This window comes from Blennius ocellaris (assembly GCF_963422515.1).
Source record: "Blennius ocellaris genome assembly, chromosome: 18".
Lineage (NCBI taxonomy): Eukaryota > Metazoa > Chordata > Actinopteri > Blenniiformes > Blenniidae > Blennius > Blennius ocellaris.
In genome coordinates, this window is record NC_137667.1 from 11262948 (window position 1) to 11287503 (window position 24556).

The 24556-nt window shown below is 41.2% G+C and overlaps 2 protein-coding genes across 4 annotated transcripts in view; both read left to right on the forward strand.

Moving 5' to 3' along the window:
* Positions 1-5367, forward strand: part of gphnb (gephyrin b) — a 102212-nt gene extending 96845 nt beyond the window's left edge. For all 3 annotated transcript variants that reach the window (XM_080513640.1, XM_080513639.1, XM_080513641.1), the window contains exons 19-22: positions 1225-1289; positions 1414-1517; positions 4315-4411; positions 5148-5367. In XM_080513640.1, coding sequence (XP_080369766.1) covers positions 1225-1289; positions 1414-1517; positions 4315-4411; positions 5148-5281 — 400 coding nt within the window. In that variant the 3' untranslated portion in view covers positions 5282-5367. The remainder of the gene's footprint in view (positions 1-1224; positions 1290-1413; positions 1518-4314; positions 4412-5147) is intronic.
* Positions 5368-8910: 3543 nt separating this feature from the next.
* pals1b (protein associated with LIN7 1, MAGUK p55 family member b) lies at positions 8911-23770 on the forward strand. Its single transcript, XM_080514306.1, has 14 exons — positions 8911-9000; positions 11339-11817; positions 13090-13298; positions 16600-16677; positions 18789-18908; positions 19066-19227; positions 19553-19630; positions 19723-19906; positions 20938-21006; positions 21088-21159; positions 21717-21878; positions 22015-22217; positions 22537-22647; positions 22809-23770. Exons 2-14 carry the CDS (start codon positions 11493-11495, stop codon positions 22983-22985), a joined length of 1950 nt encoding a protein of 649 aa, XP_080370432.1. The 5' UTR covers positions 8911-9000; positions 11339-11492; the 3' UTR covers positions 22986-23770.
* Positions 23771-24556: the final 786 nt, after the last annotated feature.

Sequence of the window (24556 nt, forward strand, 5' to 3'; positions counted from 1 at the left end):
TGGGGGGGCGTGGTGGGGTGTCAGGGGGGGCGTGAGGCAGGCGCGACTTTCAGTATTAGTTTCTTTATTCATGCTTGAATGATTAAAAAAAGGGACTCCAGCTCATTTTATTAATTTATTTTGATAATCAAGCGATTGTATGCAGAATGCTGGTGCCAGCAACTCATACAGTGGTTTATACAGATCAATAAATAAATATTATCAGGTTCTCAATGGTAGTACAATTCGGGGGAGGGGGGGCTGAAAAAATGTTTGTCCTCTAGGGGGGGCATGACAGAAAATAATTGAGAACCACTGGTGTAAGCAGTTTAAATAGTTTTTTTCACATGATACAAATTGCAAAGTGACTTAGAGAGAGAAATCAGTATTTAATTGTTTATTTCATTCAAAAAACAAACAGTGAATATTAATAAACATAGACTGTGAATATACAAGATTATCGCTGGAGGAGGAGATGGAAGACCCCAAAAAATAGGAATAAATGTGAAAAGGGGATTTTGTTCTCTTTTTGTAACATCGGGAAGCAAAAGCACAACAGAAATCCGAATCTAAGGTGGTTGTGCACATCACATAATTTAACGAGACTGAGCACTTGATACAGTGCATACCTTCGCCAACGCCACCTTGGAATGTTCAGGTTAAATGATTATGTTGTGTTGGTTCCTATTCTTTTGTGGGCTGAGAGTGAAGAAGGGGGGCAGGGAGTGGAGTTAGCAGTGTGCTAGCATGCGGGCAGCTGCAGCGCTCCAGTGTGTCTCCATGGCAACTCTGATCTCCTTTGTGGTGCCTCTCATGGGGCAATTTTATGGGACATTTTTTTGCAGGGTTTTTTTTATTTATTTGGAAATGGTTTGCTGTTAACATCCCAAAATCGAATTGATTGGTTCTTGGATGATGACAAATCATCCTTGAATATTCCATACAATTCGGGTTAATAATTTTTGTGAAAAGTTGGTAAAATACATACATACATACATACATACATACACACCAATAAATAAATAACCCAAACCCAACTTTTCTTGGCAAGAGTAATGACGACATTTTTTTCACAATAAAAACCAATTTAAAAAGAGAATGTTCCCTTTCATACATGGGAATATATGGAATGATGGATAAGTAACATTACATACAGCAGACTAAAACCTTTGCACAGTATTGTAGTTGTAAACATTATTATACTTTATTTGAATAAATGATGGCCGTATGTGTTCTCTCTTTCAGTCTCCCAACAACATTTGCCACTTTGGACATAGACGGTGCTCGCAAACTAATCTTTGCCCTCCCAGGTAGTGTGTGAAGTTGAGAGAAAGAGCGATTCAGCCACGACGTCTCTGCAGAGATGTTACTCATATATTTCTCTCCCTGTTTTCTCTCCCCGCGTCCATCCCTCCATCCGTCCATCTGTCCTAGGAAACCCCGTGTCCGCCGTTGTCACCTGTAATCTTTTTGTCATCCCTGCCTTGAGGAAGATGCAGGGCATTTTGGACCCTAGGCCCACTATCATCAAAGCGAGGGTAGGGCGCGAAGGGCAGCCGGGGTGCCTCGGTTCTCTGGCTCGGCTGCACACATTTCATCACATTCAGTTGTACTAAAGGCTTTTATCTTGTTTTACGACCAGGTTTAAAGTCTCCTTTGAGACTTAGCGAGAGATCGTGAGTCACAGTTATTGTTATTTTCCCATTTTAGGATGAGACTCTTTTTGTGGAATGGAGTGTCTCGGTTTCTCTTCCCATGTGTGGACATTTAAGGCCAGGTGGAATAAAGTGAAACAGAGAGGAACTATAAAAACCATATTTACAATTATGTTTGAACTCAAGTTACAGGGTGTACCATTGCAGTCCGTTGCATCTTAACTCATGATTTAATACTATTTTCATCATCCGGCTTGATACATATTTATGACCACAGTGTTTTTCTCTGACTTGGCAGAGGAACTAATCGCGGCCCACACTGACCTGAAGGCCTGCTCCCTGCTCATGAATATTCATATTTATAGAGTGAGAAAAATCATAATTATATCATACGCGCTGAGAAAATCCAGCTTATGTCCCCTACTGGCATCATGAAGTAAGCGATCTGGTCCCATGCCATTATGGGTGCTATCCAGAATGCAGTGCTACATCATTTGCTGTTATAAAGCGGTTAAAAATCAACTTGAATGCATTACTGCCACTTAGTGGTGGAACTGATGGTCTGAAAGTGCAGATGTAGCCAGACAATTTCCCCAAGCAGATGGCATCAGACCTGGGTCAAACAGTCTCCTGTAGGAACTTTTTTTTTTTTTCCTGCCAACGGACTTATAAAAGCTCTGTCACCTGCTCCAAAACACATTCAATTGTAACATACTTTTGGTATAAATATAGCCACAGATAGACTTACACACAAATTGACTAAATACTGGTGAAGGTACAGACGCTAGAATTTTTCCATTAGATTTTTATTTAGCTCAGACTGGGGTGTATGTTTTATATAAAGGTTCACGAGACAGATCTCAGGTTTGGCGGAAAAGCAGCCTTTGAAAGGAAAGTATGCAATATTTATATCTATTATAAAATCATATCATAAAAGACATCATCAAACCTTATTTCTCACAAAGTCCTCCACTTGTGTGGGGCCCAGGAAAGGTAATGTCCATCACAAAATTACATATAAATGTAGAATTTTTCTGTAATGGATATGCAATTTAAGCATACGACCATGCTTTTAAAACTGTTTAAAACACAAAAAAGCAACTTGCTTGCAGCAACATTCCCTCTCTGGCCTCAACTGAGGGTTGAATTATAATGAAGGGAATTATTCACTCGTGTCTATATTTTGGTTCACAACAAAGGAACAAATTGAAGTGACAGGTTTATTTACGTATGTCTTTACTGTTTTTAAAACAATTGCCTGAAACATATGCATATATTGACAAGTCAGGCATTGTTACAGCATAAAAGATTAAGATGATCTCTGGCCTGAGTTCAGTGATGTTGCTTTCTGCACGTTTGCCTTGGTGACGTTTTTGAAGAATGGCATCTGGATCAGACAGGCTTATTTTAGATGCAACACGATTGAACTTATGACATTGGTGACAATTGAAATGGTAGCTGAGGAATGATCCAAAAATAACTGTTTGCTCTTGATAAGAAGATTGGCTGCAGAATGCTGGGCTGGGCTCCTGACATTCATAGTGGAACCATTTTAGACTGTGAAAAACTGGTGAGCAACAACAAACACAGATTTTACTCGAGTTTTGTTTGTGAGCTCAAGCAGTGATTTAACTGCTGTTAGGGAATATGTAGGACACGAACAAAGGGGGTGAAAAATGACATCTGAGGGAGCAAAGCCCCCCTCTTTCCCCCGTGATGCCGGGCCCGACCTGGGGTAAGTTCTCCCCCACCAACCTGAAGACGACATAACATCAGCAGTGAACGGTGTAAACCTGCTTGTCACGTAACAAATTAGCTATGTAGCCATTGTTCTGTTAGACATACTGTACCTGAGGCTTCTTTGACTAACTCATTACACCATCTTGTGGTGCAAAGTTGTATTACAAGAATTGAACAGACTTCGGTTACTTGGACTTTGGTTTGTAATCCAGCCGCACATCATAAGTCACGATGACTTCGGGACTGTTGTCCTGTCTCATGCTGTTCATTCTTTATGGTTATTTTCATTTCCCTTTTTAAAAAAAAACCAACAACAACAACAAAAAATGTTGTACCTTTAAGCAGAAAATGACCCTTTTTTGGAGAAGTGACTATATTTGGGAACGTAAGTATTTCCTTCCGTCTCTTTATTTACTTCACTGCACTGGATACATTACAATCAATACGCAGTTGATAAAGTATGGTTTGTGACAACAGGGTGGCATATCTTCCACAACATATTGAGACATTTGATTTCATTTGTTTGGTTCAGACTACTTTCCTTATCCCTTATGGGTACTTTTATTAATCCTCCAGTTTATACAAACCATTGTCACAAACTTATTAAAGTTAAAATATTTATAGATCTGATGTTAGGGAAACACATCCATAGTGTGTAAATGAATGGATAATAAATAAATGAATGAATAAATAAATGAGACATCATGAGGCCGTTAAAAGGCAATGATAATAAAAAGAGAAAACAAATTATTAAAAAGGTTTTGTGTGTGTAGAGCAGCACTAATAGGTAATGGGGAATAATTTCTCCTCATGCGACATAAGCTGTCAAAGTGCAGACTTTAACGAGCGCGTCAAACTAAATTTTAATGGAGAGCCGCTGATACTGGGGCGATGTTGGCATATGTTGCTAGGTTTTACATTGTTGTGTTTCTTTCTCTAGTTGTCTTGCGATGTGAAGTTGGACCCTCGCCCTGAATACCATCGCTGCATTTTGACATGGCATCACCAGGAGCCTCTGCCGTGGGCACAGAGCACAGGTACAAAACCCAACACCAGCAAACAGCACGGGGGGGAAATGCTGCGTGACCACTACATGTCCCTATACTGCTTTGCCCTTGATCAAAATACCTGCATATACAAACTTACAAACACTATCACTCCTCCAAAAAAAAAAACATGTGGATCTGAAACATTGCAGGATGTGTTTGCCTTGTAATTAATGAGCTCAAGCATTACTACAATCCTACAGTTTAATTAATTTTGACTTGTTACTTTCTGTATGAGTTTTCATGTATGGGGCGGCATGGCTCAGTTGGTAGAGCAGTTGTCTCTCAATTGGATAGTTGCAGGTTTGAATCCCATCTAAAGTGCTTTACACATTCACACTCTTACACAAGGTGCTCAGTCCATCCATTGGGAGCAATTTGGGGTTAGGTGCCTTGTTCAAGGGCACTTGGGGAGGATGTGGAGTTGAAACTTGCAGCAATCCGATTTAAAGACAACAGTTCTACCAAATGAGCCCAAAATGTATTCAAAATACGACAAAATTGTTGCTTTTGAATTATTCTAATCTGAAGCTCTGTAGCTCCGCCCCAGCAGGTGAGAAAACCCTGGATCAGATAACATGACATCTGCAGAATTTTAATGAAAGATTAGATTACATGTTGAAATGGTGAAATAAAACCCACACATGGAGAAATCCCTCAGATTTGGCGGATTAAGACTTTCATTAACAGTGTTTGGATTGTCTTTTGTTCTTCTCCTCCTCTACAGGGAACCAGGTGAGCAGCAGACTGATGAGTATGCGCAGTGCAAACGGGCTCCTGATGCTACCTCCGAAAACAGAGCAATACGTGGAGCTGCACAAAGGCGAGGTGGTTGACGTCATGGTCATCGGCCGGCTATGATGTCGTCCCAGAGCGGCGGACAGACGGCGTCATATAGCGTGGGTTGGAATGGGTGGTTCACGGTGCATGTCCACATATCATTGACTATTCTGTAATATGCAACGGCACAGCTAGTTTTTATTGATTTGGATAATGTTGAGGTATAGTCAACATCTTGATCACAACCTAGATACATATGAAAAAATTAATTTAAAAAGATTATAGTATTTCAAACAAAGAAAATATAACTTTTAATGAAAAAATCTAATTATAAAAAGAGATTTATTCTGTAATATATTATTATGATTATTCTTATTATTATTATCATTATTCTTCTTATTATCATTATTATATTAAGGCAACTTCATTCCTTTCATTGCAATTGCTTTGTGTGTTCAATGCTAGACCTTATCTATAGCAGTAGCATTTTAATAGACAGCTGTAGGTGCCTGCCAGGACAAAAAAAAAAAAAAGACAATTATTTTCTCATCTTTAGTGGAAAAAAAAATCTGTTTTTTGAGAAATGAAGAAAACAGTGAGGAAGGCTCCAGATTTCCCACGGTGCTCAGCTAAGAGGAAGACGGGGCACATCAGGGCCACTTCCTCTTTGGAGTGCCCATCAAGGTGACACTTCTGTTTTTCTCTCATTAGTATGCATCATAATGGCTTCACAAAGAGCTTTGCTTGTTGTTTATCTTGTGAGTCTTGTTTATGTGCGCAGTGCCAAATGCCTGGGCAGGGAAGGGGTGGCGTTGGGAGGTGTGGGGAAAGGGGTTGGGGTGGGGGGGGAGGGGGGCACACCTCAAATCGGCCCAGACCCTGAAGCTTCCTTATATTCACGGTGACCGGGTGTAAACTCTGCCCCGAACCCCACCAGGGGCGAACCAAGCCTGGGGAAAATAATCTTTTATTTGATCAACTATTTAAGAGGAAAAAAAAAAAAAAGAAAGAAAAGAAACAGCTTCTTTAAGTGCTGACAGCCTTTTTAACCAACTTCACAAAAAATGTACAGAAAAAAATAAGAACCATATTGTACAGATATATGTGACCAGCACTCCTAAGGAAATTATTAAGCAATGAGGAGACATTGAACAACGCTGTACTATAACATTTTCTGTAATGATATGAAACTGATGAAAGAGACTAAGATAATAAAAATCCTTGCTCATTATGTAAAAAAAAAAAAAAAGTTCTTGTTGGGTTTCCTTTTTTAATAAAATCTATCTAATGAAAAACAACTATGATTTTCTTCTTTGGGGCTTTTGTAGGAGTCATCCTGGAGGTTAGAAGAATGCATGAATGTTGTCTGGGCGTGCGCCTTCATTTCCGAACACTGTCAAAGTCTGCGAGCGAGCGCCCCGTGAACACAGCATGAAACGAAAGGCTTTGAGAAAAATGATGTATACTGAGCAAATAGTGCTGATGAAACCTTCCTATAAGAGGCATGACCGGGGCTTGGTTGGAAAAAGAAAGTCACCATCAAATCTTAGATAGTTTCGCCCACCTCAGTTAAGACTTCCAGTGTGGAGTTTGCATTGTTTCCCTGTGAGTGTGTGGGATAAAGTTAAAGTTCTCCCTGGACGTACATCGAGTTCATTTCTTGAAATGTTTTTTTTGGACCACTGCTGTTTTCCTCCTTTATTCATTGCTCCTTTATTATTTATTTATATTATCTATTATTTATTTACATTATTTATTTGTTTGTTTATTATAGCTTCTATAGTTTTAAATTTTGTGGCATTCAGTGTGGGCAGCAAATGAAGAATTTCATGGTGCAGGGAAACACGTTTCTTTACTGTGCATATGACAATAAACACTTTGAATCTAAAATTAACAAAAATGCAGTTGTATTAGAATGAATCACTGCAAAATGAGAGGGGGATATTTACTGTTTTGTTTTTTTTTCCCCAGGAAGGTAAGTATTTAAAAATCAGGGACTGGCAGTGGAGAGACTAACGAGCAAAAGAGGTTGAGCGAAGAGGTGTCAAAGAGGATTAACCTAATAGAAAATACAGCAGGGAAAAAAAAGCAGCTCTCAGCTTTGGAGGTGATATTTCTGAGGCAGAAGGAGATTAGACAATTTCCCTTCTTCTCTGCGAGGTAAAATGACAGAAGATCCCATTAGCTTGGAATGATTAATAGTGCTGTGACAAGAACTTAGTTTAATTCATCAGTGTGAATGTGTATTAAAATTGGCTGAATGTAAAAGGATCTGTGTGAGGATGATAGTAGAAAATAACAGCATATTTTTCATACCCTCTGGTAGTGTCTTTTTTTTTCTTTTTTTAAGCATATGCCACGAGAGCCTAATTTTCCTAAATATAACCAAATAATACAAGCCATTCAGATACATAACAGGATGATCAGTGATTGTTTCAGGTCTCCATGAAGGGAAAGAGACGACAAGAAATGACAGTAGTGTGTTCAATGTGGTTTTCCTTATAGTTTTACATATTCTACATCCTGGAGTTCTGGATCTAAAGCCTAGAGAGATTAAACATGCTTGATCTGATATATTTGTAGGTTGAATTTAGATAACTGCAACAAAGTACAGCAACATAAATTAATATACTGTAACTGCATAAGTGCATTTTATGCTGAGATTCACTCAGTGATTTTGCCTCTGTATTTTTACTTCCATTTAATGAAGATATTTTTTAAATGTCTTTACTTCATTTTTATCAATTCTCTCAACAACACTATGTAATATCATCAGTACAAGACAATTGCACTGTGCTGGATACTATCCCAAATAAGTGTTTTATAGATTTTTCTCCCACATTTTTATCATGAGGTTTGGACATTTACTGTCTTTTTTTAAAATAAATTCTTTGTTCTTTTTCCTTCTCACTCAATGTTAGTGAAAGTATCGAAACTATGAATCAACTCATATGAAATTATGTAGGGGAAAAAAAAGTGTGAAATAACTCAAAACATGTTTTATATTTTAAATTCCTCAAAGCTGACTATTTACATCCATAATCTAAATTGTCAAGAACATAAAGAAAGAAGGTATCCAAACTTTTGACTCTTCTACACAAACGTATACATTGAATCCTGGTTCTGTAATAACTGTGTATAACCCCACTATTATCAGTGCGTTGTCCAAAAGAATACTAATTTAAACTGCACTATTAAACTTAATATGCCATTTATAGATTTTTATGTTGCTGCTTTGTCTTGAGGATAAGCTTTGATTTCCTCTTTGATAAGTCTTACTTTTTACTTCAGTTTTTTCTTTTTTTTATCTTCAGCTCTTTGAACGTATATTCTCATTTGTCATTGTTTTATTCAACATATTGAATCAATAGAGTTTATGCTCCACAAAAAAACGGCTTTTATTATTATTATTATTATTATTATTATTATTATTATTATTATTATTATTATTATCAGTAGTTGTACTTCGTTTCCTCCAGTAAAGTGCGTCACTTAGCGATTAACGTCCTACGTCACGCAGTAGCCGTCGTGCGTGGCCGTCAGGGGTCGCTGTAGAGACGCGGTGTTGCCAGGGAGACGGCTGAAAACAACAGTTCCACAGAAATGGCTTCAAGTGTCCCGACTGTGCCCGGACCAGACTCACAGCAGCGGCTGAACGCGGTGCCGTGAGCCCCGGTTGCTTCTCTTCTGTCCAGTCCACCGGAGCGGGAACTTAAATGCACATTTCCCGAGCGCAAGGATGGTAAAAGTGTTCTCGCTTCCCCGCTGAAAGTCCCATTCATCCGGCTATCTTGGAAGCGGTGAGTAGACGCAGACCGCTGCGGGACAGCTACCGTTAAGCTACGCGAGCTAAGCTAAGTCTCCTGCTATTGTTACGTTAGCGCCTAATGCCAATAATAAATCCAGTTTCGCACACTTAAATGCAGAGTCGTGTTTATTTCAAGCAGCCGTGTTCAGTGTATTCCTATTTATGTTGATGAATGGTCTGATGCTTTTGTAAAGTTACTCTATAAGTTAATTATTTATATATTTAAATGCTTAAGTTGCTGCAATCGCTAATGATGACAGTTTATGTCCTGTGGCGTTTGTTTTTCATGGAAATGACCAACTAAAATGTCTATTACCACTGCAGCCAAAGAGAATCACTACTGCTGCTATTGTTGAAGCGCTTTGCAGATGATTTTCAGCTTTTATGAAATCAAAAAGTCTTTTTCCAGCTCTTTATTTTCTTCTGTTACCCATTACATAGTGACATATCAATACGATAATGAGTTAAAAATGTATTTAGGAAATGCCTAATACTGAAAATAGTATTTTGCCCAGTTCACAGTGAAGTTGGAATTGTATGCAACAGTTACCTTGACGAAATACACCTTTAAAATCACATATTGTACTGCCTATTTGAAAATTCAAGCACTTTTACAGAACTTTCAGTCATATCAGTTGTTTTCTTCATTAAGGAAATAATTCTGTAACAATGATAACAAGTCAGACAATTCATCACCAACGGAAAAAGGTGCATTTAGTTTGGTGGATCCATCTTACTCAATTATTTGAAGGGGAAGTAATTTTGGATCATGTATTTGGTTCATTACACCTCATTCCTGTGTGGTCTCGCAATATCTCATAACTGCCTCAGTTTGTTTCCAGCTTGACCTTCGAGTGTCACCTCAGTCTGCTCATTGAGTTCATATGAGCTTGACGCTGTCTAATTCGATATCACACACCATGATTAACTCCTGTTTAATTGCAAGAAGGCATTTGATAACCACTGCAATCTTTCAAAGGCACCAAATTAAATCCACAGATGCGACTGGGAGTTTTCGCCTTGTTTATTCTTCACTCGTCTGCTCAGGTCTCCCCGTCCCTTCCCAGTATCCCCTCCAGTGCGGTAGTGGCCACTGAATGAGAGTAGAGCATGAGAGCCCAGGCTTAATTAAGCCCAAAGGAACAGATGGTCTGCTGGCAATCTCTGCTATTTGTCAGCAGTACACCGCCTCTCTAAATGCAGCTAAATGCTTCTGGAGGGGCTGGGTTTGGGAGGCGGGGGAACAACCTGCCAGACGTAATTAACTGTGGGAAGTAGGTAAAAAGGAGGGAGGGCTGTCATGCATTGATGGGTGACATTATTGACATGACAACAGAGTCCACAAGTTGGCTTTTGGTGGGTAATCTGTGTAAAAGCAGATGCATGTAGAATTGAATATTGTGGGGGGTTTTTTTCAAGGCTTTGTGCCAATACTTCTCAGACATATTATTTAACTCAAGCTGCTGCTTTTAGCATCCTTAAAAATAGATTATAATCCAGAGTAGACGCAACAACAAACAAAAACAATCACACCACTGGAGAGCCAATTAGGACTACGCTCAAAATGTGCATGCTATTTAAATACATGATATAATAGATATGTACATTCATGAAGAAGGCTCCAGGTGGATTTTGTGTTTAAGCTCTTCAGGTGGACCATGTGGGGACAGGTGTACCCAAGCAAATGGGTTGAACCAAAGGGATTTGAGGGTCAGAAAGCTTTCCTTGCTTTCCTCTCTGCAGGAGATTAGTAGTGTGATGGATGAGAGAAGGTACAGGCCAATGTTGGCCGTGATCAACTAGCAGCATGCTGGAAGGAAGTAGTAAGACCACAAGACCTCACAATGTTTCTGATGAAATATTTGAAAATGACCAGCAAGAGACTGTTGAATGCACACCAATTTGAGATTAGGCTAAAGGAACTAAATGGTTCTCACCAGTGAAATAATTGAATGTATTTATAGGGGTCTTACAAATTATGAATAACTTCTCACTTCAGTTTATTTTAAATAACATATTAGCTTTCTTTGTTATTGAATTACCTGTTACTTGTCATTCAAACATCCCCAAAAAGTTGCTCAGACACAAAACAGCTGTAAAGAAAATTGAAAATTGGCAACAATGGAGCTGTCACTAATTATTATTATTATTATTATTATTAATTTCATTTTTAACATAGACCTTAGCTGAGTAAAATGCTCAGCTTCTGTTTTTTTCACTACAAGATTAATATAGGAAGATAAACTATTTATTTTTATATCTTTTCTACACTCAGATTTAAAACAGAAACAGAAAAGGAAGCCCAATTTCAATCTGTGTTTGTATTCCAGGACGACTGATCACTGAAGGAACGGAAAGGACTCCATACTCCACTGGTGTGCAATGGCCCCTGAGCTGAGCAGTCTCAGCATCAGTACCTCGTAACGCTCCGGCAGATCTGAGAAAACACTGGGGTGGTGTGAGCTGTACACAGCTGCAGCAGGGATGATTACATCCCACATGAACGGTTATGCACAAGAGGCCACCGGTCAGGCCAAGAACCACAGGGAGAGGGCTGTGGACTGTCCAGGGGAGGAAATCAGCCTCATCAAATCTCCACAGAGCACGGCCCACATGGAGAGGATCCAGCATTACCAGGAGGAACTGAGGAAGAGGAGAGAGGACGACAACAGGGGGAAACACGGGATAGACCCCAACGCTTCCCTGAGGCTCAAGAAGCTGTCGCAGAACCCGAAAGTGGGCATTGACAACCCCACCTTCGAGGGGAAGGAGGCCACCAAAGACACATGCGCGCCAGATCCTATAGTGGGTGAGTTAAAGAAAAGAAGGAGCTGAGTGTTGAAAGGTTAGGGTGAGAGAGAGAGAGAGAGAAACAATGGAGTGTCAAATAATGACTACTGAATGGGCAGAGTGGAGGCTGTGGTGGAGGATTTGTTTTATGGGCTGTCCACATTTCCGCTGGTTTGTTGATCCCAGTGTACAATTTATCTTTGGTTCCCCTGCAAAACTGTAGAGCAATTTCATTTCAGACATTTTATTCCAGAATCTTCTCGAGCAAAAACTTTGAGAGAAAAAAAACCCCACATTGTATGAAACGTTATAATGCTATTTTGTCTCGTCTCAAGACAAATCAAGGCTCCAACCACTGAAATCCAATGATAATCACCAATTTGCAAAATACTGCCACTACTCCAAATGTTAGAACAATTTCAAAATGTCACTCAATCGGAAATTGTGAAGACTTAATTTATGCTTGAGGAAAAAAAAATACTCTCTCACTCATAATGTATAATAACAGTGCAACTATTTTTTCTAGTTGATATGAAGGTTAAATCAAGGTTTCAGCTACACATTGGACATTAATGTAAAACACAATGATGTCATATGATCATTTAATTTCAAACAGTTGCACATAGTTTAAAATAGAATTACCATAAAGTCCCTTTTAAATTTTGACTATATGATAAGGTTTGTGTTGAGGACACTCCTTGTCTTCAACTGTTTAATCTGCTGCTATTTGTATATTTATTCTCATAAACAGGAGGTATTGCTACAGAGTGTAAATTATTGCTTGAACATGCAACAAAACATTCACAAAACACCAAATATATCAATAAAAAACAATATCACATATTGATACATACTAAATAAAGATTCCCAATTTTTTTTCAAGATCCATTTACATTTTTGAGCGTTGTTTTTGTGTGTGTATTTTTAAATGGTATTCAGAATTTCAGATAGCTTTTTAATCCAGTGTTAGCCACTTAATATCAAACATCCATTATATAAATATATATTACAATTTATCAGCAGGGGGTGCGCCTCACATCTGAAAGTGAACCTCCTCCAGAAAGATGTGCAGGTATAATAAAGGATCTTCCCTAAGTAATAACATGGATCTATTAATTGCAAACAGACACTGTGTAAACTGCTGTGATTAAGATTAGAAAAAAAAAGGGTTTTCTCCCGAGACACTAAAAAATAAAAAAAAAAATTCAAGTTTTTCCCATTTGCAGGTGTGACTTTGTCCTTGTGTTTCTGTGCCGCTGTTCCCCCTCACCGTCTCTGCCTCTTTCCTCAGAACTGGAGGAGTTGCTGCAGGCTCTGAAGTGGGTGCAGCACTGCTTGACTGATGCTCAGAGCCAGCAGGACGCGGAGCTGTTAATGCAGCTTCTCGCAACGGAGGACTTTAAGAACGCCTACACGGTCTACAACGCCGTGTCCCCGCAGATGAACCGAGCCAGTCCCACCTCCCCACTCACAGCACAAGCACAGCACCTCTGCAACGAGGTACGCGTCACCATCCTTTTGATAGTTTCTGAGAAAAGACTTGTCGTGGCACTACCGCATCACGGTCAGGTTGGGCGAGTGTGCAGAAGATGAATTGAAATCACTTTGCAATCCTCTGAAACCCATATTTTATTCACAGTAGAACACAGAGAGCATTTCAATGAAAACCCTCAATCATTTTGATTTATTTCGAAGGCAGCCGCATATCTCAATAAGGTAAGGAAGGAGCAACAAAACTACTTGAGGAGCAACAAATCAGTGATGCGACTGAATATCAGAAGTGAATTTGCACAGTAATGATGGACATATTTTCAATAAAACTACATCTACAAAATTGTACAATTCACAACAGTAGTAGAACATATGCTGCTCAATGTTAATGCTTTAAAATCCCACCACTTTCACCACGTGGTGTCGTCAAGTTTCAATTTTCCGGTGATTTTCAAATGGCTTCAAGTGGAGGAATGTTTCTGTTCTGGAAACTTCTGCGTGATGTCTGAGACACTTCGAGCAAATACTGTATGAGAACACAGATCACTGTGCAACCCTCCATAGAAGTTAAAAGTTGTATTAAACTCCCCAGATGTGTTCAGAATGTTCTTGGTATACTGCGTTGCTTCTGTCAATGAGCTAAAATGTCTTTAACATTTCATGGTTAGTTTCACTTTAATTGTGTTTATGGGTTTATCAGTTGGATTTTCGAATCATGGCATCATATTTATCTTTAGATTTCACACAGGGCCTGAACCCGTTTGCCATAGCCGGTTCAAAGTAGTAGGTGGAAATGTTAAGTATGTTTAAGAGTATATGGCTGTCGGAGGAAGGCTGAATCATGTAAAACAGACCGACATGGGCTCAGACAAATGAATCACTCACTGTGGATGTTTTCCAACACAGGAACAAAACTCGTTGTCTCCCTTCTGGCACTAACAGTCTCCACACACGAAGCCCTTTGTGCTCACTGGTTGAAAGTGGACTTTAAAATATATTCTCCAATTTATGGTTTGGCTACCGTTGGTTTATATTTACTTTCAAAGCACCTCCGTGAGTGAAGCAATTGAACAAACTCAATGAAGGGTGGAAAATCTTTGCTTCAGGTGATGATTAATTCAACAAAGCTGCCCTAAAGACAGCCATGCCAGCCTGAATAATTACGAAATGGAAATTATCGTGCGGTTAACAAGGTGAGAGAAAACAAAAAATGGGGGATTTGTGGGATACACGCCATGCATGAAAATTCAGAAAACTGGCAAAAAGGAGAGACGCAGAAGGTAGAAAATTCAAATCAGAGCATTCGGGTGAAAAGAAGATGCGCTGGCAGACACGAGCAAGAAAAGGGGATCAAAAAAAATTATACCAGGGTGTGTGGTTTGGTATCCCACTGGTTGACGGGAGATATATATATATATAAACATGGATTCAACCAGTTGCTGTTTCTTACTGAAGCGATATTTGACAGCGATGTCTGAGGAGCTCCGTGCCAGAAAATCGCGAAGAACTGATGTCGGGGTTTTTTTGGGGGGGTTTGAGAGTAGGTGGGAATCTGCCACACTTGAATCCTTGTTGACAAAACAAGCAGCCAGCTGGTCTCGACTGAAGCCAGGCGAAGGTAACAGACGTGTGTGTCTCTCCAAAAGGATGTTCACACAACTGTGAGCTGAATTGGAAGAGCTACAGATCTACGACGGATCTCTAGATCTGAGTCGGCGTGACGGACCACTGCACCTCCTCCGGCCCCATCACTTTCTTGATGATAAATAAACAGGAGTATCTAAAAAGTACAATAAAAGGTTTATGAATATTTATAAACTGCAATATCATAATATAATTTTTTTTTATAAGCGACTGAATTCTATTCCTGTCCTGTCAGGAGTGTTTTAAGATTAGGAGGCTGGGTGTGATGATCTATTTCGCTTCACGCACACACACACACACACCAACGTCTCGTGAAGTGCTTAGCAGCGTAAGAGTTTGAGCTGCAGTGTGTCTAAAAACTAAGTGGCTGCGTTGTGTGACACTCACGTCGGCTGTTGGGGGGGAAACTAATCTCCCAGCAGCCCTCGGTGCTCGCTGAGCAGAGCGGCGCTCCGCAGGAAGGAGGCCAGGATCTGGGCGGCCAGAAAAAGAAACTCCAGCAGCTTATAGCAGCGTGGGCCGAGGCGCAGCACGGCTGAGGGGGGAGGGGGGGGAAAAGTGCGTCACCTTGTTAGCGAGAGCTTTGATGAGTGTAATGGATCAACTAAGCTCCAAACAGGAGGAGAAGAGGAAGAGGCAACAAGGACGAGCAGCAGAGATCCAGAGTGCTCACTGTCTCAGGCATTGTTTGAGAGAACCAAAAGATTAAAACAGAACCGATCAACAGAAAGAGGAGGGGAAAGACGGACAAAAAAAAAAACGAAATACGCCACGTTAACATTCCCAAAACACCAAGAACCACCACAGAGAATATGTACCTTTTGACTTTTGGAACTGGGGGGGGTTTGGCTACTCATTTTTGTTATAAAAAAGAAAGTCCCTGGTTGGAAGCAGTATTTTGAAAGGTTCAGAAACGTTAGGGGTGTTTGGCTGAACATATTTGACTATTAATCACTGATTATTATTAGTAATATTTCATCCGCCATATAAAAAAAAATATATATATTTCTCAAGTTTCTATCAAGTTTCTATCATGTGTCTATCGATTAATTGATTATCTCTTGTTCTATGCAATATGATTTTTAAAAATAACATTGCTGGTGTGTTTCGCTCTTTATGAAATAGTTTCAATTATCACTCATCCTGTACTCAAGTACTTTTCCAATTATTATGATTCATTTGTGTCTGACCCTGTGCTCCCTTTGTACAAACACCAACCTCAGCTGTTGACATTTTCAACTGCTGGATTGTCATTACAAATCTACAGCGTATTTCTTTCATCAATGTGAAAACGAAAATATGAATTCATAGAGTCACTTGCTCCATGTTGAAGCTGACATGCTTACCGTATATAAACTCTTCAATATTCCGGGTAGTTATCAGTATCGATCAGGAGAAGCAGGAAGTTGTTGGGGCTCTGTACCCGAATAAACGGGATTCTTAAAATGTGTGTAAGGTACAATACTGTATGTCAAAGTATGTAAATCAGTGTAGAACTGTTGATTTATGTTGATTTTTAGAAATGATTGAGCACAATAAAATTGAAAATGTGCCCAACTAAAACAAGTGGAGATTGAAGACTTGTTTGTAAAAATAAATAAACAGTAGATAGGCGTATATACAGTTTTTTGTTTTTTTTTACCAAGATGTCTCCCTTTCTGCATAGGTGCAGAAGATTCTCCAGTCCAGCCAACAAAAGGAGGGTTTGGAGCTCAGAGCTTTGCTCACCAGGCCTCATCTGCAGGTCAGAAATCAGCCGTGACCCCCGTTGACCCTTCATTTGGCTTTGAGAGAATCCCAGCGAGGCTCAGCAGCAAGGCTGTCGGCCTCGAAGGCCAACTCATTTATTTAGTTCATATGTTAATAATTAGACTTCTGGAAATATAATTCATTTTTCACTCGCCTGTTTCCAAAAGGGTAATTATCTTTCTGACACCTTCCACCGGGAGGTCAGGGGTCAGGGTTAAGTAAAGAATATGCCAGTGAACCGTGAGACCAAACAGCTGTAACACACAATCACACCCACACTATCGGCATGTACAGGATTGGTCAGTTAAACGATTTAGTTTTTACTCTGTTGTGAAACAGTATGCATCACAGAAGAGTGAAATATATAGATTTTAGTCTTGGGGTCCTATCAAGCTTCCAAATTGCACAGAGATGGGGCTATTTTACAAATTATACGTCCTGAGACATTAATTTTCACACTTTTCAAGGTCGAATAGTCCATCAGTTGTGGGTCATCTCTCTTGATAACCTTAAAACATGATTGGTGTCGTCGCTGCAGCAAAGTCATCCTTTTAATTAATTTAAGATTGTTTGACGATGAAAGCCGTTGAGGATTTTTGAAGATGCATTTAACGTGTCAGGTTACTTAGGCCACGAATTGTTTTCCCTTGTTAGATGTGAAAAGAGTCCGACCACCTCATCAAACAAATAGTCCCACACAGAGTTGCGTACTTCACGATTACAACGCGGCTGTGTTCGCATCCGCTGCAATAAAAGACGTATGGGACTTTTTACTCAAGTGGATGAGTTAAGTATCATCATACTTCCTGCCTAATGGGAATGTAGGGACTTTGATCTTATTGCTTTCACTGCCATCAATATTATCTGTATGTTTGATATGTGTACACGAAAGAGGAACAAAAGGGAGTGTGGAAAAAGATGTACAATGAAAAACAGTGACAAATATCAATTTTTATTGTAGATCTATCATTTTTCATATTCAATACTAAAACCAAAACTAATCGTCTGGTTTATCTTTACTGTGAATGTAAAAACAATGTTTTGCAGCACGGTATAATTATATTCGGTAGAAGGACGGCAGGAATGCGTCTTTTGGTGGAGACGGATGTGAACCCAGGCACTGGGACATCTGTGTAGCATTTTGTGGGTCAACATGAAAGAATCTAAGGATGTCGACCACGACCTTTGAAGTGGCTCGACTCTGTCTTTGTCGGTTTGAGCGTCAGCGATTCCCCCGTAGGAAAAAGAATTATCGGGCTGTCATCATCCATTCCCGTGGCAGTGAGGCGAGAAAAGACCTCGGGTGAACGATTCTGCAGCGATTTTTCAGTCGAGGGCCCTGACGCCGTGGCGCCCGGGGTCCGTTCGGCCCAGGTGACCATGTCACCCTCTCCTCAGAGTCAGCAAGGCACGCGTTATGAAATGTGAGCCGGCCTCGTGGCACACAAATTGGAACAGATTATGTCAGTTTCCCTGCGGAGGGAGTGGAGGGTGGTGTGAGTCGTAGAACAGGTAAACAGCTTCGCATCCTAAACTAATGGAGACACATGAGAGGGGGGGGACCAGAGTGCCCCTCAAGTCCAGCCCGACTGCGCTCCGCCGTTTTCTGGGACGCGCTTTCCTCGGGAGCGGCTGAAGTCAAAGGTGCTTGATGATTGATGGCAGTGGATTCTGACACCTAAATGCAGGCGGAGATTAAGACGGATTGTGTGTCCGCCAAAGCTTAGCCCGGGCTCTGCTCTCTGAGGTCCCAGTTTGCTGCAGGATCGAGAGGCTAATTTAGACTGACGGTTATTAATTGTGGGTCGTAGAACACGCGTCACATTAAATAATGTAAAGAAGCCATCCCTGTAATATTTTTGGCTCCAAGGTGGATTTGCTGACTGGTATTGTTATAAAAGATGTGGCTGACGAGACCCATGGTGGCTGTGAAAATGCTTTGTAAACTCCTCTTTTATTCTTCATTTTAGCAATTACAACTCTGACAAGTTTCCCTGAAATTGAGCCGATTCACAATAACACTGTAACAACACCCATTATTTCATCCTGTTCCGTCTGAGTTTGTGAATTTTCTATTTGTCTTGTGCTCTTGTGGTCGTGTGGCAGGCATTAATGCAGGCCCACGACAGTGTGGCGGAGCAGGAGATGGCAGAGGAAAGTGTCACCCAGTACCTCGGAGAGACGGTTAAATTAGTGCGGCTGGAGAAGGCCAGAGACACTCCACTGGTGAGAATCCTCCCATACTTTCCTTCACAACGCTTCAAAAAAGATGTAACAGATTTGATTGAAAAGACACAATTAAAAAAAAAGTAGTGGGATTCCGTTTTACCTAACAAACTACTATTTGTTCATGGTCTGTTGTTGATCGTGATCTGTGTTGCAGGGTGCAACAGTTCGTAACGACATGGACAGTGTGGTGGTGAGCCGGGTGGTGAAGGGTGGGGCGGCGGAACGGAGCGGCCTCCTCAGTGAAGGCGACGAGATCCTGGAGATCAACGGGATTCCTCTCCGCGGGAAACATGTCAACGAAGTCCACGATCTGCTGGTGAAGACCATCAGTTATCGGAATCATATCCGATGTCCGGGCCTGCTCTTGTTCCGTTATAGTCCGGCTCGTGTTAATTCATGGAATTATTGTCAGAATGATGTGGGAGCTACTCTTTTTATATTTGGACTTGCTTTAGAAGGCAGTTTTTAACTATTTATAATCTTGCTCTCACCTCATCATGAATAAGCTGACTCAGTCATTATAAAAGAGGATTTTTATTTTACCAGAGTGGTTATAATATGCGCCCCAGCATAGCAATAAGACAGCGCTTAAAGTTTGAGGCCGAACTCGAATTCGCTGCATTTTCTATTTTTTTCACCAGCAACAAATGCACGGCGCGCTGACCTTCCTCCTCATCCCGAGCTCTCAGATTAAACCTGCCCCACACAGACAGACTGTGGTAAGTCTCCGGTGGTGTTTGCGTGAGCGTGTCGTGACGACATCCGTCTGCATGCGAACGGCATCCTTGACGTTGTTCCGACCTGCCCTCAGATGCACGTGCGAGCCTACTTTGACTACGACCCCTCCGATGACCCCTTTGTGCCGTGCCGGGAACTGGGCCTGTCCTTCCAGAAGGGAGACATACTCCACGTCATCAGCCAGGACGACCCCAACTGGTGGCAGGCCTACAGGGACGGAGACGAGGACAATCAGCCGCTGGCTGGACTCATTCCAGGTGAGAACGAGAGCTGAGCTGAATATCGAAAAGTGGTTCATTGTTTCGTAGTGACAGAGAACGACTGCAAGGACATGCAACGAAAAAGCTGTCGTTAAATATCAGACCTGTGGTTGCGCATGGGTCCGACTCCCAAGAACTTGCTCCAGTTTCCACCCGCAGTCCAAAAACATGCGCTTTGAAGGGAATTCGTGTATAAAACTTCCCACCGATGTGAACGTGAGTGTGACTGTCTCACTTTGTCCTGTGATGGATTTGCGATCTGACCTACAGTCAGCTGAGTTCAGCTCCAGTGTCCCACAGCTGTGCGTTGCAAAAATACATGACGTTACAGAAAAAGATGGAGTCAGTCGTGAATTCAGCAAAACACACCACACAAGAAAAAACACAATATGGTGTCGCGGTTCAGTATAATGATACTGAGGTGGAATAAATGTAGAAAACCCAGGTTGTGTTGCGATTAATACACATGGGCAAAATGACAAGGACACAGAAACATTAAGGGTGAATCTGATTATTTAGTGATAATAAGTAAAGATTATGAAGTAAAAGAAATGTTGGATTTTGGAATGGGATGTCTGGGTTCGATTCTCTGCTCGTTTCATGTAAGTGACGTCCATTTGAGCCGTTTGCGTCCGAGAATAAAGAAGAAAAAACGGAGCAGCCGACTCCGGACTCCACCCCTTCGTAGTAACAGTGGACGGAGCAGCTCCTGAAAGTGACTAATAACTGATCTGGCACTCGTGTGCTGGCGGGAGTCACCCCCCCGTCTGGCACATCAAGGAGATTAAAACAAACACCGGAGAATTATTTGTGATTACTTTCTGACCCCCGCCTGTTGTGGCTGGAACTAAATGAGGTTAAGTGCTGGAAATGGAAAGTGGGCCATCTTGTTTGTCTCTTTCTTTGTTTGTCCAGAGAGTGGATGGAAAATAAATCACCTAATTCAGATACAGACTTTAAATTTCAGTTTATTTATCGAGTATTGAAAGGACAATAACTATCTATATGCCTTCTTTATTTTTTATTAGGTAAATGTTTCCAGCAACAGAGAGAGACGTTAAAGAAATCTTTAACAGACCGGAGTCGAGAGCCTCAAGGTAAAAAAAAAAAACTTTATTTAGAAATAAAATGTTCTCTGTTGTCCCGAAGTTAACCGAGGGCCTTGGCTGTGTTTTCAGGGAAAGGTTGGTATGCAAAGAAGAGCAAGAAGCAGAGGAAGAAAAGTGCACCCAACCTCAACAAAAACGCCGGTAAGACTTTTCTCCTCGGCACTGATCCGGTTTGAACACGTGCTCCATCTACACACTGAGCCCGCCGCCTCTCGGCTCATTTACCGCCTGTGAGCGGCCGCCTCCGTGCTGGGCGCCTGCCAAGTGGCCACGCATTGTCGGCATTAGCCAAAGTCGACGCCTCTCGCTCTTCTCGTGGCAGCTTGTCCAGACTCGGTGTGTCACCGGTCAGATTAGTCTTCCTCCTCACAGACGGGATCAGGGGGGGGCACCAACAGGTGCCCAGCAGGTGCCTAAATGGCTTGAGAGAACCTGCAGAGAAACACGGTAGACACCAGCAGCTTAGCAATCTGCAGCAACGCTGGATCACATTTTAAGAAACATGGCCAACGTCACACAAGCATGAACGCTCATATGATTCTGGAATACTCTGATGATCTCTAAAATCCAAAGCTTCCCCACCTCTCTTGAAAGGTCAAAGGTCAGGGGAGGTTGGCGAACCGCAGCCCACCAGCTCAAAGTGATTTTGCATGTAGGTCACGGGTGGTTCGCTAATCGCTTCCAAACTGTCTCCTCAGACTTCGATGACATCCTGACCTATGAGGAGATGTCGCTGTATCACCAGCCGGCCAATCGGAAGCGTCCCATCGCTCTAATTGGGCCGACAAACAGCGGCCACGACGAGCTGCGTCGGCGGCTTCTGTCCATCGAACCCGAGAAGTTTGCTGTGGCGGTTCCTCGTAAGTCCTAGCTTCGTTAAAGTGTCACATGATAAATCACTGGGTTCAAAACGTTTCTTTACATGATATTTATCAATTAGCAATAAAGCAAATTGGCGTGCGTATTTTTTAATCGTCTTTCTTTTTCACTCGTCAGACACGACCAGAACCGCTCGCATTCATGAGCGAAACGGACGCGAGTACCACTTTGTGGGCCGGTCGGGCTTCGAAGCCGACCTGGCGGCGGGGAAGTTCATCGAGTCGGGAGAGTACGAGAAGAACCTGTACGGCACCAGCACCGACTCCGTCCGACACGTCATCAACTCCAGTCGCATCTGTTTGCTGTGCCTGCACACGAGGGTAACACATTGTTAAGACACCAAAGTGCTGCACAAAGAGTCAGTAGGATGAAAAAGTTCACAGGTTTACATAAAATAGATCAAAGTTGCAGACAAATCAGGAAAAAAAGTGCATTTTTAAGCTAGAAAATGGCCAAATGTACATGATCCTGGTCAATATACCTCTTTCTGAGATCCTGAACTTAATTCCTGAAGTTTCTTTTTTTTTTTTTATTAAAAGTTGAAATTGACTCTTACAGAGTTTTTTAATATGATTTGACTCTGGGTCTGGTTTCTCTGTCCATTTTTTCATTTGTCTCTTCATGTTGCTTTTCTTTCAGTCCCTGAAAGTGTTGAGGTCCTCCAACCTCAAGCCATATGTCATCTTCATCGCTCCTCCTTCTCAAGAACGACTACGCACCCTGCTGGCCACAGAGGGGAAAACACCAAAGGTAAAAGATGGAAGAACATGTTCTGAGTTCATTATTCAGCAGAGGTGTCCTGTACTTTTACTTTTAAAGAGGCTTTACAACAAAAAACAAAAAACAAAAAACCTTCCTACATACATTCAGGCAGTAAGGGGTTAAATGGATGTCCTGCTTTCTGTGCACAGCCGGAGGACCTGAAGGAGGTCATCGAGAAGGCCCGCGAGATGGAGCACAGCTTCGGTCACTTCTTCGACGCAACCATCGTGAACATGGATCCAGACCAGGCGTTTCACGAGCTGCGCAGGTTGATAGACAAGCTGGACACTGAGCCGCAGTGGGTTCCCACTTCCTGGCTGTGCTAGAAGGACGAGACCCGGAGGAGCAGCTCCGGTTGCTCCCGGAGACAAACCAAGGATGGCCGGTGGGGAATCTTCACCGGATTTTTCACTTGCACATTTTCCTCGTTTAGAGAGGAGGCGGTCGTTAAGCCCGTCTTGCAGGGATGGACTCAAATGTCTTTACTTTCTTTTTTTGTTTGTTTGTTTGTTTGTTTTTGTTGTTGCTGTGTCTTTTTGTGTCTCAGTTTTATGCAAACCCACCTATCAAACCAATAGAAATATTTGAATTGTTAATAGTTATTTATAACTGTAAATATATGTATATTCTCTAGACCAAAGAAGGAGTTATTTTATTGTTTGATACCTTAAACGGTACACTCGACTGGGAGATTGTAAAAGTATTGAGGAGGCGACCTGATGAAGCAGCGAGTGAAACGCTTGTGCTTCAGGTGGCTGTGCTTCAGCCGTAACCTGCACAGCTTCACAGTCCGTCCAGCGTCAGTATTATTTCATGTTGTGTTGTGACAACAGACAGTGTCCGACCGGGTATCGTTACTATCAGTATGTAACTGCTGCACAGGGCAGCTGAGCTTGTTTGTTTTGTGTTTTTTTTTCCTCTTTTTTTTTACCAGTATATGAAAAGACGTTTTTAAAAATTATAGTAAGTCCAAACAATCCTCTGTAGTGTCTTTGCAGGGTACCTGAGCACAAACGTTGGAGTAGTGCTAATAAAATTGGAAATGGACATGTTTTGTTTTGTTTCTTCATTTTCTTCAAATGTCTCTTTAAACACACCGACGTAAACAATGTCGTCCACCATTGGGAGCTTTTGGAGTTTCATCGAGGCAGACATGGGAGTTGAACCACCAACCTGAGGAGCGACAATAACCATCAGACTTCAGAGATGGACATCCTGCTGGGGATTAGTACTGTTTTTTAATAAATACTGAAGTAAAGTACAAAATACTACCAACTATCTGTCAAACACTTTCCTCAGGGACACAATAAATTGTATAAAATGTATACCAAGATGGATTATATGAGCAATGGAGAAATATGTCAGATATTTCTCTATTAAATAATTGTAGTAATAAAAATTGTGGGGGTATTCAGCAGTGATTTTTAAAGCAGAGAACAGAGTACATATATCAAAAGATACAATTTAATAACAAACATTTGGTGCTGCATTCTACTGTATGTAAAGTGCTATACAAATAAAGTGGATTTGATTAACAGCAATGTTATTATTTGTATTGTTACATCCACCCCTGTCTGGAGTCATATAACCCAAATATATATAATTAAACATTTAACCCATTGAACCCCAGGTCCTCCATCTTCCTCCAACAAGCCAAATACCGTCTTTGTATGTTAACTGGTGGACAATATGCTTCCAGAACTGATCCTGCAACAGTTTAACCCAGAGTAACTGAAAACTATGAACTTGTGTTGGCGACGTTTCAGCTCAGCAGTCACACACGGAGGGATTAACTCCTTTGATGTCCACAACATTGAATTTTTTTTAGCCTACAAATATGTCATTCAAATCTAGAACACATTCCCCTGTGCTTTGAAGCTATTGTATCTTCTAAACA

What these genes read in the sequence shown, in the direction of transcription:
- pals1b (XM_080514306.1), top strand. Translation starts at nt 11,493, where the DNA reads ATGATTACATCCCACATGAACGGTTATGCACAAGAGGCCACCGGTCAG. An exon ending in CGCGCCAGATCCTATAGTGG is followed by an intron (nt 11,818 to 13,089) that starts GTGAGTTAAAGA and finishes CTCTTTCCTCAG; the next exon opens with AACTGGAGGAGTTGCTGCAG. An exon ending in TCACCAGGCCTCATCTGCAG is followed by an intron (nt 16,678 to 18,788) that starts GTCAGAAATCAG and finishes GTCGTGTGGCAG; the next exon opens with GCATTAATGCAGGCCCACGA.